General features: G+C 45.6%; 1 protein-coding gene across 9 annotated transcripts in view; it reads left to right on the top strand.

Annotated features, from left to right (window-relative positions):
• Positions 1-18,590, top strand: part of ppfia3 (PTPRF interacting protein alpha 3) — a 129,594-nt gene that overhangs the window by 84,652 nt on the left and 26,352 nt on the right. For 6 of the 9 annotated variants that reach the window (XM_072588823.1, XM_072588822.1, XM_072588824.1 and 3 more), the window contains 9 exons: positions 105-252; positions 4,109-4,192; positions 5,531-5,757; positions 8,106-8,346; positions 10,263-10,411; positions 13,461-13,627; positions 14,965-15,058; positions 16,518-16,599; positions 18,344-18,544. In XM_072588823.1, the coding sequence (XP_072444924.1) occupies positions 105-252; positions 4,109-4,192; positions 5,531-5,757; positions 8,106-8,346; positions 10,263-10,411; positions 13,461-13,627; positions 14,965-15,058; positions 16,518-16,599; positions 18,344-18,544 (1,393 nt within the window). The remainder of the gene's footprint in view (positions 1-104; positions 253-4,108; positions 4,193-5,530; positions 5,758-8,105; positions 8,347-10,262; positions 10,412-13,460; positions 13,628-14,964; positions 15,059-16,517; positions 16,600-18,343; positions 18,545-18,590) is intronic. The other 3 variants (XM_072588826.1, XM_072588827.1, XM_072588830.1) reach the window with 1 other exon arrangement.

The raw sequence follows: 18,590 nt of genomic DNA on the forward strand, positions 1-18,590 counted from the left end.
TCGTTCTTGAAAATAGGCAAGCTGCCATAAATATACAAAGAGTTTTCTTAAGTTTGTTTTGTCAATCGCACTGCTAATTATTGCTTTCCTTTTCGGCACAACAGGTCACTCCCAGGGAGTGCATCAGAGCTCAGATACTCTCACAGTTCCGGCATTCCTGTGGGCAGTCACATGGACATCTATAGCACCACAGGGGTCCTTCGAAGACCCAACAAAGGACGCTGGGCAGCACTGAAGGATGATCCCTCAAAGGTAAATTTGGTGATGTCTTTCAGTGCCTGAAGCCTGGTTCCAAACCATCACTGGTGAATGCTGGACAGCACTATCCCAGACATGTTACAACATAGAAGAAGGCTATTTGACCTGTAATGCCTGCACTTGTTAAGTGAGCGTCTAGATGTTGCTAGCAAGCTGTATGTATTAATGATGACACTGGGTTTCTTTTTGGAAAACATGCCCTTAGTCACCCTAGAACAGGGAAGGTTAATGGGGGAATTTAACTGAGGTGTTTACAATAATGAACATTTCAGTAGAGTAGACCAGGAGAAACCCGTTGCCACTGGCAACAAAATCAGCAGCCCGATAATGCAGATTTAAGATAACTGGCAGAAGATCTACAGAGAGATGAGAGCTCTTATCTACAGTGAGTTAAGACCTGGAATGCACTGACTGAAAGGGCATTGAAAGCAGATTTACTAGTCATTTTCAAAAGGAAATTGGATAAATATTTTAAAAAGCTAAAAAAAAAACGTAGAATCATAGGGGAGCCGAAATAATTGGCAAGCTCTTTTTCAGAGGGAGGGAGAGAGAGGGATGGGCAATGGGTCAAATTATCTTCTCCTCCGCAGTAAGATTCTGTGAAAAGCTGGTGATCGTTTGGAGTACTGTCTATTAAGCTACTCTCAAAGTGGCTTAATTGACTCTGAATGTCAGTGACTTCCGAAAGCAGAGGGCAACTTGCTCGATCAACAACTTTTCATTTGGAATGACTGGTCTAAACTTTGAGTATCTGTTCACGCGCAAACCTGCATTGATGCAGGTTAGCTATTAGTTGCAAGTGTGCAACAAGGCAGTGAACCGGTTTCTGTCTGTTAAAGCCATCTAATTAATAGAGTCAATTCTGTGTCTGGCACATAATTAGAAACAGAATGATACAGAAGTCCTCACTCCCAAAACCTTTGAGGCACAAGCCAGGGGTGTGATGGGTGGATAGGCTTTGGGAGTGGGTGGATGGGTATACTTCCAATGACCAACTCAAAACCAGCCAAAATGAACCATTCCCCCAGTTACTCAGTACCTTATCCATCACATTAAATGTCCACTGGTGCTTAGTAGCAGCAGTCTGTACCATGTGCAGCAACTCACCAAGGCCCTTTCCACAGTACAATCTAATCCCATGCCCACAATTATCTAAAAGGACAAAAGAAGCAAATACCTGGGTGCAAGTTCCTCTCTAAGCCACTCACCATCCTGACTTGGAAATATATCATTGTCGCTTCAGTGTCACTGGGTCAAAACCCTGGATCCCCACCTCTAAAGGTCCCTACACCACATGGACTGCAGTGGTTAAAGGAGGCAGCTTCTCGAGAGCAATTAAGGATCAACAATAAATACTGACATTGCAAACAAGGCCCATATCCTTTGAGCAAACATGGGAATGAGGTAGACGTAGTTCAGCCCACTGAATGAATGCAACTTCTTTGAAAGAGCTGCTATTTAGTCTGGATTAGTGGTGCTGGAAGAGCACAGCAGTTCAGGCAACATCCAACGAGCAGCTGCTCCTCGGATGCTGCCTGAACTGCTGTGCTCTTCCAGCACCACTAATCCAGTATTTGGTTTTCAGCATCTGCAGTCATTGTTTTTACCTTGCTATTTAGTCTTGCCCACCCATGTTTTGCCCCAAAGCCCCGCAAATTCTTTTTCTTCAAGTATGTATCCAGTTCTCTTTTGAATATTCCTGTTGCATCTGCTTCCATCCCACTTTCAGGCAACATGTTCCAGATCTCTCAAATGTGTGATTGGGAAAAAAAAAATCAATTTAATGCTTTTTCAATCCCAATACCCCTGCTTTTTGCCAATATTTTAATGTGTACAGCAGCTCCTGGCAATGTTTCGGTTTGGAACCATAGAGTGATATAGCACTGCAGGAGGCCATTCAGGCTGTCATATTTGTGCCAGCTCCCCGAAAGAGCTAATTGGCCCCAAACCTCTGTTCTCCATTGCCCTACGGATGCTTTACAATTAAAGGAATGCATTTAGATGGCTCTTGTGGCACTGTCCCTGCCTCTGAACAGGTGAAGTGAAAAAAAATCCGATGTTTATCTAGTGCCTAAGCACTTTACAGACAATGAAGTACTCTTACAAATATATCCCTGTTCTAATGTATGGAACACTGCAACTAATAGTTAGCAAACAGCAATATGCATGTGATCAATTAATCTGATTTCTGTTGATGTTAATGTTGGGTTAATCGAAATGTCCTCTTGAGTAAACGTTTCTAATAATGAAACCAAGTCCAGACAACTTCTCAGACATTCAAATGAACAAATCTTTTCTGCACGAGTTCTCCAAAAAATATTAATAATGATTGAACACCTTTATAACGGCTGTAAAAACATAAAAGGTCAAGTTGTTTTCAGAGAGGTATCAAACATGAGGAACATTGAGGAGCAGATTGAAAATCAAAGTTGTGAAACGTAGCCTTGAGTTTAGAAGACAGAAGAGTGATCAGATCAAGGCGTTCAAAACACGAAATTCTACAACCTAGTTGTTGAAAGGTGTTCCTCTGGTCAGCGAGGTGAGAACAGGCAGGAACACAACTTTAATACGGGAACTGGACCATCAGACTCACTTTGGGAAGTAAGTTTTCACAGAAAAAGGAGTGAAAATCTCGAACTCCCTTCCCTTAAAAGCTGTGGATGCAGGAGGGTTAATTGAGAATTCAAGGAAGGAGGTTGCCACATCTTTAGCACGTCTGGCAACATCTGGATGGCACCATGGCACAGTGGTTAGCATTGCTGCTTCACAGCACCAGGGACCCGGCTTTGATTCCAGCCTTGGGTGACTCTCTGTGTGGAGTCTGTGCATTCTCCCTGTGTCTGTGTGCGTTTTCTCTCACAGTCCAGAGATATGCAGGTTAGGTGGACTGACCGTGGTAAATTGCCCCATGGTGTCGAGGAATGTGTGGGCTAGGAGCTAGCAGAAATTCACTGTTAAGGGGATAGAGTAGGAAGGTGGTAGGGTTGGGTCTGGGTGGGATGCTCTTCGGAGAGTCATTGCAGACTCCTTGACCTGTTTCCACACTGTTTGGACTATATGATTTGTGGAGAGGGACAGAGTGAACACTTTGAGTTGGATGTTCTTCTTTCATTCTAGACCAGAAATGTTAACTGTTTCTGTCTCTGCGCAGAAGCTGCCAGATCTGCTGAATTTCTCCAGCATTCTCTATATTTGTTCCAGATTTCCACCATCTACAATATTTTGTTTTTGTTGATCTTTTTTTGTTGGGAAAGGGATATGGAATTAGGGGATGTATTAACCATGACTTGATTGATTCGTGAGGCAGGCTTTAGGGATTGAATGACTTCCTCCCATTCCCAACTTATTCATGGATGTTACTGACTATAGTAAGATCATGTCTGTACTCTGGTGACTGAATGTTATCCAGCTTCATTAAACATGAGACCACAAGATGCAGGAGCAGAAGTAGGCCATTCAGCCCATTGAGTCTGCTGCATCATTCAATAGATTGTGGCTAATCTGATCATTCTCTACTCCACTTTCCAACTTTTCCCCATATTCCTTGATTCCCTTCCTGACTAAAGGTCTGTCTGTCTCAGCCTTGAATATACTTAACAACCCAGCCTCAACAGCCCTCTATGGTTAAGGATTCCACAGATTCACTACCTTTTCAGAGAAGAAATTCCTACTTGTTTAGCCAAGGGATGGAAACAGAAGGAACCCACATACTGTGGTCCCAGTTTCATACGATACGTGGCTCCTTATGCATATGCTCAATAGGTATTCTTAGAGTAAAGGTGTAATTAACCCTTTGCACTACATTGACAAGGTCAATATTTGTTGTCCATCCATAATTGTCCTTCAACAGAATGGCCGCCTTCACCATTCCAGAGGGCAGTTAAATGTCACCCATATCACGATGGGATCTGGAGTCACATGTAGGCCAGACCAGGTAAGTACAGCAGATCTTTTCCAAAAGGACATTATAAAGCTGTGTGATTATTTTCTGACAAGCCACAATAGATGGCCACCCTTACAGCCTAACCTTCATTTGCAGAAATATTAGTTAAATGTCTAATAAATGCAGAATTATTAATTGAATGATTTAGATTTGGTGGGATTCGAACCCCACTCCCCAGAGCATTAATCTGAGACTCTGGGTTACTAAACTAGTAGATATTACTACTACGCCACCACCCCCCGCAGCATAGTTATTCCACAAGATGTTAACATGATGTGTCTGTCTCTCTGTTTCTCTCTCCCTCTCGCTCTGCTGACCCTATCTCTCTGCTTCCGCTTGGATTCTGCAGCATGTAAGTGAACAGGTCAATGCATTTCTCTGTAATGGGTTGCATGCTTGCTGGTGTGGAGCAGGCTGTCGTCAGATTGTATTGGTGCCCAGTGAAACTGCACAGCCAAGCAGAGCCAAGGCATTTGCAGGAAGGCTCAGGCCAGCTGGAGCCCAATGCTGACTGTAAATGTCTCTCTGTGCTGCTTTGCAAAACCAATGAAGCAGAGGCTACCATCAGCCAGTTTTCTCAGAATGACCTCATGTCAGCCTTTGACAGTTGTTTATCAAAATATAAATTTCCTTTCATGCCTTGTTCTTTCCTTCCTGATGATTTCCTCGTTTTGTGAAGAAATGGATCTATTTGAGGGGAGGGTGCATTGATAGCCTGTGATGATCCTATGCTGTTTATAGGATGTAGGTTTAAAAGAAATCTGGGAAGGGGTTGCTTCTTGATTATAGGGAGCCAGTGCGAGGTGCCTGTCTCTGGGAGTCAGGCCCGGTGTGAGTTGCCTATCTCTGGGAGTCAGGCCCGGTACGAGTTGCCTGTGTCTGGCAGTCAGGCCTGGTGTGAGTTGCCTGTGTCTGGGAGTAAGACCGGTGCGAGTTGCCTATGCCTGGGAGTCAGGCCCGGTGCAAGTTGCCTGTGTCTGGGAGTTAGGCCTGGTGCGGGTTGCCTGTGTCTAGGAGTCAGGCCAGGTGCGAGTTGCCTGTGTCTAGGAGTCAGGCCCAGTGCGAGTTGCCTGTGTCTGGGAGTCAGGCCCGGTGCGAGTTGCCTGTGTCTAGGAGTCAGGCCCGGTGCGAGTTGCCTGTGTCTAGGAGTCAGGCCCAGTGCGAGTTGCCTGTGTCTGGGAGTCAGGCCCGGTGCGAGTTGCCTGTGTCTAGGAGTCAGGCCCGGTGCGAGTTGCCTGTGTCTAGGAGTCAGGCCCAGTGCGAGTTACCTGTGTCTGGGAGTCAGGCCTGGTGTGAGTTTCCTGCTAAGAGATTGTTGTTTGCGTGCAGGTACAGACGTTGAACGAACAGGAATGGGAACGTGCCCAACAGGCGAACGTGCTGGCCAATGTCGCCCAAGCATTTGAGAGTGATGTGGACGGCTCGGACATGGAGGATGACGACCGCGAGACGATGTTCAGTTCGGCCGATGTCCTGTCACCAAGTGGACAGACTGATGTCCAGACCCTTGCTCTAATGCTTCAGGAACAGTTGGAGGCCATCAATAAGGAAATAAGGTGAGAGGGCTTCATCTGGGGTATCCTGGTGTTTCCAACCTTGATACCAGTGAGCAGTGTTTCCGTTCATTAGTGGTCATGTCTGTGACTCACAGAGAGAGTGACTTTGTTTGTGTTTGTACACACTAACCTGCTGATGAACTCACATGAGAACATAAATATTCCCTCTTGTGTCTTAGAGAGACTGTTTTACCTTCACATAACAGTCTGGCATATGTCAGTGCAATAAAAAGCCAGCATTACTCTTCATAACCAAACGCAACATAAACTAGAAGCAGGAGAAAGCCACTTGAACCTGTTCCACCATTGAGCCAATTCATGGCTAATCACATTGCTGTTCATTTGTGCCTTACTCTGAGAACCTTCTCAGCCCTTGTTTACCAAGAATCACTCCACCTCTGCCTTAAGCATATTCCAAATCTCTGCTTCCACTGCTTGTTGAGGAAGAGAGTTCCAAAGATTGATGACCCTCAGAGAGAAAAATGATTCTCTTTTTTATATGTGCGTTAAATGGATGACCCCTTCCTTTAAAAAATGACCCCGAATTCTAGATTGTCCCATGGGAAAAGATCGCTCAGGATTTTAAAAGATTCAATCAAGTTTCCTCTTACTGTCTGAACTCCAGCAGATACAAGCTCAGCCTGTCTAATCTTTGCACATAAGGCAACCTGCTCATTGCAGGTATGGTCTGATAAACTTTCTCAAAGCTGTTTCCAGCATATATCCTTCAATAAAGTGACCAGTACTGTACACAGTATCCAGATATGGTCTCACCAATACAGTCTATAACTGAAACATAACCTCTCACTTCATGCATTCTTAAATTGGCTTGCTGTCTCTCTGTGCATCTTGCGTTCTGTCGCTCTGTGTGTCTTGTGTTCTGTCACTCTGCGTGTCTCGCGTTCTGTCGCTATGTGCGTCTCATGCTCTGTGCATCTCATTCTCTGTCGCTCTATGTGTCTCGTACTCTGTCTCTCTGTGTCTCTCATGCTCTGTGCATCTCATTCTCTGTTGCTCTGTGCGTCTTGTGCTCTGTCGCTCTGTGCATCTCACGCTGTCGCTGTGTCTCATGCTCTGTGCATCTCATTCTCTGTCACTCTGTGCGTCTCATGCTGTCTGTGTGTCTTGTGCTCTGTCTCCCTGTGTCTCTCATGCTCTGTGCATCTCATTCTCTGTTGTTCTGTGCGTCTCGCGCTGTCGCTCTGTGTCTCATGCTCTGTGCATCTCGTTCTCTGTCGCTTTGTGTGTCTCACGTTCTGTCGCTTTGTGCATCTCGCGCTCTGTGTGTCTCGTGCTCTGTCTCTCTGTCTCTCATGCTCTGTGCATCTCATTCTGTGTCGCTCTGTGCATCTCGCGCTCTGTCGCTCTGTGCGTCTTGTGCTCTGTTGCTCTGTGCGTCTCGTGCTCTGTCTCTCTGTGTCTATCATGCTCTGTGCATCTCATTCTCTGTCGCTCTGTGCGTCTCACGCTCTGTCGCTCTGTGTATCTTGTGCTGTCGCTGTATCTCTCATGCTCTGTGCATCTCATTCTTTGTTGCTCTGTGCGTCTTGTGCTCTGTCTCTCTGTGTGCGCCTTGTGCTCTGTCGCTCTGTGCGTCTTGTGCTCTGTCGCTCTGTGCGTCTTGTGCTCTGTGCGTCTTGTGCTCTGTCGCTCTGTGCGTCTTGTGCTCTGTCGCTCTGTATGTCTCGCGCTCTGTCGCTCTGTGCGTCTTGTGCTCTGTCGCTCTGTGTGTCTTGCGCTCTGTCGCTCTGTGCGTCTTGTGCTCTGTGCATCTTGTGCTCTGTCGCTCTGTGCGTCTTGTGCTCTGTGCGTCTTGTGCTCTGTCGCTCTGTGTGTCTCATGCTCTGACGCTCTGTGCATCTCATTCACTCGCTTTGTGTGTCTCGCGTTCTGTTGCTCTGTGCGTCTCGCGCTCTGTCGCTCTGTGTGTCTCGTGCTCTGTGCATCTCATTCTCTGTCACTCTGTGCGTCTCGCACTCTGTCGCTTTGTGTGTCTTGTGCTCTGTCAGTCTGTGTGTCTCGCGCTGTGTGGCTCAGTGCAACTTGCGCTCTGTTGCTCTGTGCCTCTCTCTATCCCTGTGTGTGTCTCTCTGTCACCCTATCTGTCTCTCTGTTGCTCTGTGTATATCTCTCTGCCTCTGTCACTTTGTATGTTTTTCTCTCTCTCTCTCTGGAGCTCTCAGTCTCTGTCTGATTATAATGTATTACCTGACACAGCCCGTGGCATGGTTGAGTTTCACCTGTCGGGTTTTGTTGGTAGCTGGGGAAGATGAACAGAAAGCACACCCTACATCTCGAGAGCATCCAAACTCATGGTGACCCTTCTCCCATCTGTCTGTTTGTTCCAGGATGATTCAGGAAGAGAAGGAGACGACCGAACTGAGAGCAGAAGAGATTGAGAGCCGGGTGGGCAGTGGCACGCTGGAGGGGCCGCAATCAGGCCGGTATCGCTCAGCCCCCACCCTCCCGCACTCTGTCACTGCCTCCACCCTGGCCAGTCCCTCACCCCCAAACAGCGGGCACTCCACCCCAAGGCTAACACCACACAGTCCTGCCCGAGAGTCTGATCGGCTCAGTGTGGGTAATGCGGTAAGTGTTTTTACATCTGTGCGCAAGGAATGGAATTTGTCACTCCGAGATTTTACTAGAGCTGGAGGAGCCAGTGTAAGTCAATGAGCAGAAAGGTAATGGCGGGATGGGAGCAGCTGAGCTTGGATCTGCCAAGGTTTCAAGAGAGTGAACACGCAGGACTGGGGCAAATGAGAAAATAGAAACCTGAGAAACAGGAGCCAGAGTTAGTTATTTGGCTTCTAATTTTTTCTGTTAAATCTGTTTACTTTTCTCTAAATGTACATCCAGGCTAAACCCATCAAGCACAGTGAATATAGATCAGTTATAAGAAACTCCAAACTGTTGCCCAATTCAACAAATCTGATCCTGTCTGCTCTCCCTCTTCAGCTCTGCTGTCCTTCGCTAACCACTTCTTTCTGTTCTTTTTGAAGACTTATTCGCAAGATGGGCATTTGTTGTCTGTCCCTCATTGCCCCTGGAGAAGGTGTTGGTGACCTGACTTCATGAACCAATGCTGTCCATTTCTTGTAGGGACACCCACAATGTTGATAGGGAGGGAGTTCCAGGATTTTGATCCAGTGACTCTGGGGGAATAGCAATATATTTTCAAATCAGGATGGTGTGAGGCTTGGAAGGGAACTTTCAGGTGGCAGTGTTCCCATTTATCTCCGTTTCTGGCTACCCTAAAGTATATGATCTTCTATCTTGGATGTATTGCAGACTGTTCAAAGACAGATGCCTAGGGTGCAGAATTCCCAACTTTCACAGCTTTTCAAGAGAAGAAAGTACTCCTTGTCTCAATCCTAAACAGCGGCCCTTTTCCCAGAGACTCCAACTCTGTGGAAAGGGCAAAATTAACCCCTGGTGGATTTGACTCCAGCCATTCTTGATGGGTTTCCTGTAAGTGTGATATTGACTAGTCTGGGAGGTGTAGGCAGATAAACTGGAAATGTACAATTGTGTAGATTGCGCATTCTGTTATTAACATGAGAGAAATCTACAGCCTGGGATAATTCTGTTCCTGGCTTGGAACAGTGTGTTGTAGAATTATGACAGCAGAGAAGAAGACCATTGGCCCATTCGGCCTACTTTGCTGTAACTAGTTTGAAGCTGTTATATTTCATGTCTGGGTCTGGGTTTTTTTTTTCTTAATTCTTTTGTGAGATGTGAGCGTTTCTGGTGAGGCCTGCATTTGTTGCCCATCCCTAATTGCCCTTGAACTGAGTGGTTTGCGAGGGCCATTTCAGAGTCAACCATATTGCAGTGGGTCTGGAGTCACATGTCGCTCAGAGCAGTTGAGGACAGGAGATTTCCTTCCCAAAAGACCATCACTGAACCTGCTGGGTTTTTAACAAGTCAGTGATAGCTGTCATGGTCACTATCGTGGAATTAGTTTTGCATTTCCAATTATATAATAATTGGAAATAATATAATAATTGGAAATATATAAAAACATATAATAAAGAAAGATCCCACTCTACTCACTACTGCAGCCTTTGTATTGGACACACTTAAAACGATTAATTTATCTGATTCTGAGCTGTGAACTTCGCCCAAACAGGTTCCTCCAAGATTAGTTGTGAAATTCACTGTTAATTTTCCCAGATGCACTCTGATGTCCAGCGACACATGAATTCAAACAGCAAAGGCAGTAACTGTGCAGGTTCTCTCTCTCTCTCTCTCTCTCCTGCACTGTCCTCACCCTGTGTTTCCTTTGTCTGTTCTTCTCCCTTTTAAAACTGCTGTTGTTTTAACCTTTTTTTTCCAAAGTTCCAAAACAATGCAACAGCATTTAAAATAGTAATTGCTGCTCCTGGGATTCGAGGAAATCACCTCCAACAACACCTAAAATACCACAGAAAAAGGAGCAGCTGTTACAGCCAGAAATTTCTGTTCTCGATCAGTTCTTCTGACGAACGCTTCTCTCTTGCTAGAACTCCCTCAGCCGAGAGGACTCCCGAGAAGACAAACCCACCATCCAGTGCGAGACGTCCCCCCCTCCGACCCCCCGGGCTGTCCGGCTGGAACGGGTCAGCCAGGCCCTGCAGGCCAGTGCTCTGGAAGACAATCGGGAAGTCCGCAAGTAAGTGAAAGACTGAAATGCAAATGGAGGAACTCAGCCGGTCTGGCAGCATCTGTGGGGAGAGAATGGGAGTTGAGATTGTTGGCAATTAGGGTCCCTTTAAAACTGAGGTTCTCTAAAATGTCCTGTGCACCAGGGGACTTGATATAATGGTTGCTACTGCAGTAACTTGCCTTCCCCAAATGTACATATAGACAAAAGGAAGGTCTCAAGAATCACTTAAGTCATGATGTTACAATGAGTTGACATCAGAGATTTATCTGGCGCCACATATTTAAGTCACCATAGACCTGGAGGGCTTCTCTCTCATTAAGGAGAGATAACTGGTGGTGGTTTAACCTGAGGGTCACCACACCTCAGGTAAGAGGGGAGGTTGAGAAGGAGAGTCCTTCATGGTAACCTCAATTGGTGTGGGAATTAAAATGCACACTGTTGGCATCAATCTGCATTACAAACCAGCAGTCCGGTCAACTGAGCTACCTGACTCTCGAAAGGTAAAGTTGCCATAGTCCTACTAGTTCCCAGGGGCTTCCTCTCATTACAGAGGAATGACTGGTGGTGCTTTAGCCTGAGGGTCACCATGCCTCAGGCGATGCAGCGTATGGGAAAATAGGAAGTTTTGTTCTTAGAAAAATAGACAACTGATCTTCAGGTGAAGATGGGCAAGTGGGAATAATTATCCTGAAGTTCCAAGCAACTGTGCCATGTCCATTAGCCAGAAGGGTCCGGTTGGGTGACTGATACAGTGTAAACGACCAGCCTCTGGATGTAGAGAAAATCAACAAGAACTCAGGAGTCTTCATCAGTCAGTCCTTGTCGGCACATTTCTTGTCTGGGAGCTGTCTACTTCACATAGAAGATCGCGCAGAATAGATTAAGGCAAAAGCCAGGGAAGAGTTCACTAACACTTCTACTGCCCTTCATAATTTTAATGAGGTTAACACAGTCTATGTCAACTGCCCTTCCATCCTCTGGTATCAATGAACCATCCCCAATTGTTATCGTAGTATTTTTTAATGCCTAATGTACCATTTCTAAATTGGTGCTTCTTACCAAACTCAAGAAGCCATCTGAAGATTCCTTGGGAATGGTTTCCTATGTTGGGCAACAGCTGATGAACCTCCAAAATTTAACATGTTCAGAATCTAATCTGACCTCCCTTCAGAACTGGACAGGGAAAGTGATGGGTTTTATGTTGGAGGAAGAGAGGGAGGGAGGACAGGAAGCAAATGGGACAGTAGGAAAAGTGCCTCAGAGTGAAAGGCAAAGGAAATTCTAATGATAGTAGGGAAAAAATATAGATGAAGTGTTAATGTATTAATAGCAAGTGTTTCTAACAGAAAACAGTTAAACTCTACTGAAAGCAAACCCATGCAAACAAGACTTTGAGGCAAGAGATATAATTACAATGGAGGGCAGAATTCATGGTCTGAAGTTATTAACTCAGTATTGAGTCCCGAAGACTGTAAAGTCTCTAAGTGGAAAATAAGGTGATGTTCCTCCAGCTTGTGTTATGCTTCACTGGAGCATTACAGCATGCCTGGGATAGGAATGTGAACACAAGGACAAGATTGTAAGTGAAAGGCTGAGCAGACTAGGGCCCTTTACCCTGGAAGAGAGGGGCAGAACAGTGACCTGATAGAGTGTTGAAAGTTATGAAGGGAGTTTTGATGTGGTAGATGTGGCGTAGGTGAAAGGCAAGAGCTGTAGAGCACATGCATTGGCTGAGGCCCCCACAGAACCTCAGTAAGACTCAAACCTTCAGGAGCAGAGGAAGAGTGACAATCAAAACAAAGACCGAACACTTCAGAAAGAAAATAATGATAGAATTGTGAATCTAGTTATTTTAATCAACCTGCTTCGATGTACCTTCTGGAACAAGTGGGAATTAAATTTTCTGACCCAGAGGTAGGGACACTATCGTTACACCACAAGACTGTCTGAAACTCACAATTATATGGTGCGTTTACCAACCATCGGAATGGCATAAGAAATACTTTTTGAAGTACAGTCACTGTAGGAAACTTGGCAGCCAATTTGCGCACAGCAAGCTCCCGTCTGATACAACTGCATTGTTGGTTGATGGATAAATATTATCCAGGGCACTGGGTTGTGGGCGACTTTGAAATTTTGTGGGGTGTTTCTATGGCTGCTGAGATGAAGGGCATGGGGATGAATTAGTGTTAGTAGAGAGTGGTTCTGTCAGTGTACAGTTGTGGTCTTCTTACCTGAGGAAGGATGTTCTGGCGATGGAGGGGGTACAGTGGAGATTTATTAGACAGATTCCTGGGATGGTGGACTGACGTATGAAGATACTGGAGCAGTTAGGACCAGAGTTTGGAAGAATGAAGGGACGATCCCATTAAAAACTATAAAATTCCAAAAGGACTAGACATTATAAATGCAGGAAGGATGTTTCCAATGACGGAGATTATTGAGAATGTTCCTCAATTACCTTCCTTTTGTTGGGAGGGATGATCGCAATGACTGTCATTTGAGTCCAGAACCAGGGCTGACAGCCTAAGGATAGCTGGTTGGCCATTTAGACTTGAGATGAAGAGAAATGGCTTCACACAGAGAGCTGTGAGCCTGTTGAATTCTCTGCTACAGAAAAACGAGGTCAAAACATTGAATGTTTTCAAGGAGTTGGATACAGTTCTTAGGATTAAAGGGAAAAAAAGTGAGGACTGCAGATGCTGGAGATCAGAGCTGAAAAATGTATTGCTGGAAAAGCGCAGCAGGCCAGGCAGCATCCAAGGAGCAGGAGAATTGACGTTTCGGGCATGAGCCCTTCTTCAGGAATCCTGAAGAAGGGCTCATGCCCGTAACATCGATTCTCCAGCTGCTTGGATGCTGCCTGGCCTGCTGCGCTTTTCCAGCAACACATTTTCAGCTTAGGGTTAAAGGGTATAGGGAGAAAGCAGGAACAGGGGATTGATTTGGATGATCATATTGAAAGGTAGAGCAGACTGGAGGGGCCGAATGGCCTACTATTTCTCCAGTTTTCTATGAAAGGCTGAGTTTGTTAATATTTATATGGCTCTGTCAGTTTGTCAGGTCTTCAAGATGGCCTTGGGAGCAGCAGCAGTAACAGCAGCCAAGACTCACTAAACAAAGTTCCCAAGAAGAAGAGCATCAAGTCATCCATTGGCCGGCTGTTTGGCAAAAAAGAGAAAGGACGAATTGGACACGGTGTCCGGGAGCCTTCTTCACAAGGTGGATTTTATACTCCTGTTGTTCTATTTATTTTCTCCTTTACTGAGTCATGGGTTATGTGCATCCTTATCCAGTCTGGTGTAAGGGTGACTCCAGACTCTGAGAATGGGGGTTGATTCTTAACCACCCTCTGAAATGCCCCAGCAAGCCGATTGTTTCAGCAGCATTGTCAATCTTGCCAGCCATGCCCACGTCCCAGGAAGGATAAATAAGAGAAGCAACTGTGATGCTGCGGGTCAGGGTTCACAGATGAACTGTATTTATAATACTTACAAGATCGCCCTGGGATGATTTGTTACATTTGTGGCACTTTATAAACTAAATTTGTTTGATGAGCAAAAATTGATACCTAGGCCCATCAGGATGTAATGGGTCAGGTGACCAAGAGTTGGGTCAAGGAGAAAGGTTTTAAACAATGTCTTCAAGGAGAAGTTTGTACAGGAGAGGCCATTTTGGAATTGAAGCCTCAGTTATTGGGCGGGACGGGATGGAAGTTTAGAGAGGTTGAAAGATGTCCAACAGGGCAGGATGAACACAGATCTCAAAGTGAGGCAATAGTAAGGGCACGAGTGTCCCAGTCAGGGGAGGAAGGTCCCAGTGAGGGGAGGGAGTCCCAGGGAGGCAAGGGGTTACCATGGTGCAGGGGAGGGTTCCAGTGAGGGGAGGGAGGTCCAGAGAGGCAATGGTTACAAGGGTGAAGGGGAGGGTCCCAGTGAAGGGACCGAGGCCCCAGCAGGGGGAGGATGGTTCCAGAGAGGGGTGGGGAGGGGAGGTGCCACAGAGGGAGGGAGTGTTCCAGGAGGGGAGTGGGGGTTCTAGGAAGGTGATGGGGGGGTTCAGCAAGGCGAGGGGGCGTTACAGTGAGGGAGGGAGAGGAGGAGGGTTCCAGACAGGGTTCCAGTAAGTGGGGAAGGGCCTTATGTTTACAGGATGTGAGAGAGGAGAAGGGGAACAAAATCATGGAGGGACTAGAGCACAGATCATTGGAACTCAACTCTCAAACTAAGCAGAGGGAGATCCATGCTTTGGCAAGGGTAAATGGATCAGCTCAAATGTGATGCAATGAATGGCCTCCAGTGCTGTAATCTCCTTGGTTCTCTCATTCTGTGAAGCAGCTGGAACTATGTGTTTATTGTGGGATAAGTCTCATCCAACTTGGATCAGCCACTCATTTTCTGAACAGAGAGTGGAACAGTTTGGATGTGCACTGGATCCCAGCAGCTGAGAGGCGTGTGTGTGTCTGTGAATATAAAGGTAGCTCTTGGCTTGTGTCTCTCACCCTCTCTCTATACTCCAGATGCAGGATGCTAATGCATTGTGTTTTACCTCTTCTTCAGCTGGAACACCAGACACAGAGATGTCTTCTCAAGACCCCATGGGACTCTCGAAATTGGGTGGACCGGTGGACAAGGACCGGAGAAATAAGAAAAAGTAAGTGTGTGCCTGACTCATACTGTTGGGAAATTGGATTCCTCTTGTTCACTCATACTCGTACAGTCTGGTACACAGAGACCCGGTCTCTGGGCAGTGTGACTCCAGTGTTGTACTCCAGTTCCTAGTTTCTCTCAGCTACTGACAGCAGTGTGTAAATCAGTGATATTAAGCCTTTGATTCTCCAATTTGTAATTCTTGTGCCTGTCAGCAATTCTATTCCAATTTATGAGATAATATTCTTTGAAAATGAATTTGTTACTGTTCTACCCCATTAAAATACACCTTTGTGTTTGTTATGGTACACTGATTACAGATCCTCCCCCTTCTCTCTCCTCTGTCCTGTGTGAAGTGGTTGGGTTTAGTCCTATCATCAAACCTGCTCATAATGCCACACCTTGTCAATATTAAATACTGCGGGGGGGCGACATGTCTCCATTTATATCTTTGACGCTTGGATTACTAATAAAAAAAATCACCTTTTTTTAAGCATTCCTTTTGATATAGAACTCAGTAACACATCCGAAGCCCAGACTGAGATTTAAATAATTTACTTTCAAGAATGCCTTTTCTCAGTCAGTAGCTCTCACATGCCATTAAGTTAGTGGGTTATCAGCAGGCTGAGATGCTGGCACAATGCCAATGTCACTGGGCTAATCATCAGATTCACAAATGGGGGAAATGCGTACAATCCCCATCACAGCAGCTATAGAATTTAAATTAATAAATCTGGAATGTAAAGCTATCTCAATGATGGGAACTGTGACAACAATCATCAGTTGTTATCAGTTCACTAATGTCCCTTTACCTGTCTGACCTACATGTGACTCCAGACTTTCGGCACTGGGGTTGCCCCCTTTAATTGCTTTCTGAATTAGCTTTAATAGTTCATAGGCATTTTGGAACAGGCAAAAAAATGTTGATCTTGCTAGTGATGCCCAGGAAAGAATAAAAGGAAGAAAAATCCTCCCGTTCCAGAGACTTGAGCACAATAAGTCAGGAGTGCTGACTGTCATGCATGCCATCTTCCTCAGTGTCAAACCCAGCTCCTATCTCCCCCCTCAGTCAAATGTAAGAAAGTCACTATTTTGAAGACATGCCAGTGAATCCAAGATTTCTTCCTCCTTCCCCCGCCAAGATAAACAAGGATAACTTTTGCCTTAACGTGTGCCATGGGCGAAAATTAAATTTTCAAGAAATATAATTGCAGTGGAGCTTCAGGTGTCAAACCAAAGTTGATTCGGGGCAAATTTTTACAAAGTTGATCATTAAAGTGAAGAATGTGTTATCAGAGAACTGCACCAAAACCAATCAAATAAAGGAAGGAGGACCATGTGAAACAGAAATGCTAGCACAGACCAGCTGGGCTGAATAGCCTGTTTCTGCAAGGTTCTCTTTTTGCCTTTAATTCTTTTTTTGGATGCGCTCTCGGTGAATGGTTAAATCTTTTGTCTTCCAGGCATGAACTGTTGGAGGAGGCGTGTCGTCAGGGTCTCCCATTTGCTTCCTGGGATGGTCCCACTGTCGTGGCTTGGCTCGAGGTGAAAGCATGGCATTTCCGTTGTCATGTCCATTCTCCGAGAGTAGGAGAAGGCTGAGGAGAGGAACTGACCGCCATCCATCCCGCTCCACTTGTCTTTAAGTCGTAGAGCTGTACAGCACGGAAACAGACCCTTCGGTCCAACTCATCCATGCAGACCAGATATCCCAAATAAATCTAGTCCCAATTTCCAGCATTTGGCTCATATCCCTCTAAACCCTTCCTATTCATATACCCATCCAGATGCCTTTTAAATGTTGTAATTGTACCAGCCTCCACTATTCCTCTGGCAGCTCATTCCATACATGCACCACCCTCTGCATGAAAAAGTTGCCCCTTAGGTCCCTTTTAAATCTTTCCCTTATTCTGGAGAAAGGAGCTTGGCTGTTCACCCTATACATGTCCCTCACGATTTTATAAATCTCTATAACGTCACCCTTCAGCCTCTCTCTACAACTCAAGCCCTCCAACTCTGGTAACATTCTTGTAAATCTTTTCTGAACCCTTTCAAGTTTCACAATATCCTTCTTATTGGCAGGGAGACCAGAACTGAATACAGATTCCAAAAGTGGACTAATCATGTCCTGTACAGTTGCGACATGATCTCCCAACTCCTATACTCAATGCACTGACCAACAAAGGAAAGCATATCAAATGCCTTCTTCACTATCCTACCTGTGGCCCCACTTTCAAGAAATTATGAATCTACACTCCAAGGTCTCTTTGTTCAGCAACACTCCTCAGGACCTTACCACCAAGTGTATAAGTCCTGCCTTCATTTGCCTTTCCAAAATGTAGCACCTCAATTTGTGTAAATTAAGTTCATCAGCCCTTCAGCCCATCTGTTCAAGGTCCCATTGTATTCTAAGATAATCTTCTTCGCTGTCCACTACACCACCAATTTTGGTGTCACCTGCAAACTTACTAATCAGGGTTCAGGGTTCATTCTAGGGATGTAGGTGTTACTGACAAGTCCAGTGTTTATTGCTCATCCCTAATTGCCCTTGGGAAAGTGGTACTGATCTGCATTGCAGACTCGCTTGGTGAAGATGCTCCACCAGTGCCAGTGATGGGGTTGCGGGAGTTTGATTGAGTGTCAGTAAGTCATGTCCTTATTGAAATGCTGGGGAGTTCCCAGTTCATGAAGCCAGGAGCAGGTCATTCAGCCACTCGAGCTGTGCTAATCCAAGTCGACTATATTTTAATTCCCCTTTGGTTCTGAAACCATTTGACAAAAGTCTACCACTCTGCGTTTGGACATTTCAGTTGAATTCCAACCTCAGCACCTTTTTGGGGTGAATTCTAGGTTTTTCAGTGCTCTTCGTGTGAAAATGGACTTTACTCCTTAACAGCCTGACTCTGATTTTCGAGACCCATGACATTCAAATTGATGACGTATGTAGTTTTTTTTAAAAAAAGGTGGGAAGGTAAAGTCACCAGAGTCCCTGAGGGCTGCTGTTTCATGAGAGAGATGACTGGTGATGGTTTAACCTGAGGGGCACCACACCTCAGGTGAGGAGACAGACTGAGAAGGAGAGACCTGAGTGGTCTTGACCAGATAGACGTGGAAAGGATGTATCCTCCTGTGGGTGAGTTTAGAACAAGAGAGCACTATTCTAAAAGGGAGTTCCCTAAATTATGAACACAGACCAAGAAACAGCTTGAAGCCTGGGGTGGTGGGATTTTTTATAAACAGTTGGTATATGCTAATATTTTATTGAAAGTGTTTCTCTCTTTCTGTCTAGCTCTGGGTTGGGATGCCCGCATGGTATGTGGCAGCTTGTCGTGCCAATGTGAAGAGTGGAGCCATCATGTCAGCTTTGTCTGACACTGAGATCCAACGCGAAATTGGAATCAGCAACCCCCTGCACCGATTGAAGCTGCGATTGGCCATCCAGGAAATGGTGTCACTAACCAGTCCATCAGCACCCACCATCTCTCGAATGGTAATGGGATTTTATTGACTTTGTCCATCACTTCCTAAGTCCCAAA

The sequence above is a fragment of the Chiloscyllium punctatum genome, chromosome 18, assembly GCF_047496795.1.
Source record: "Chiloscyllium punctatum isolate Juve2018m chromosome 18, sChiPun1.3, whole genome shotgun sequence".
In the NCBI taxonomy this organism is placed as follows: Eukaryota; Metazoa; Chordata; class Chondrichthyes; order Orectolobiformes; family Hemiscylliidae; genus Chiloscyllium; species Chiloscyllium punctatum.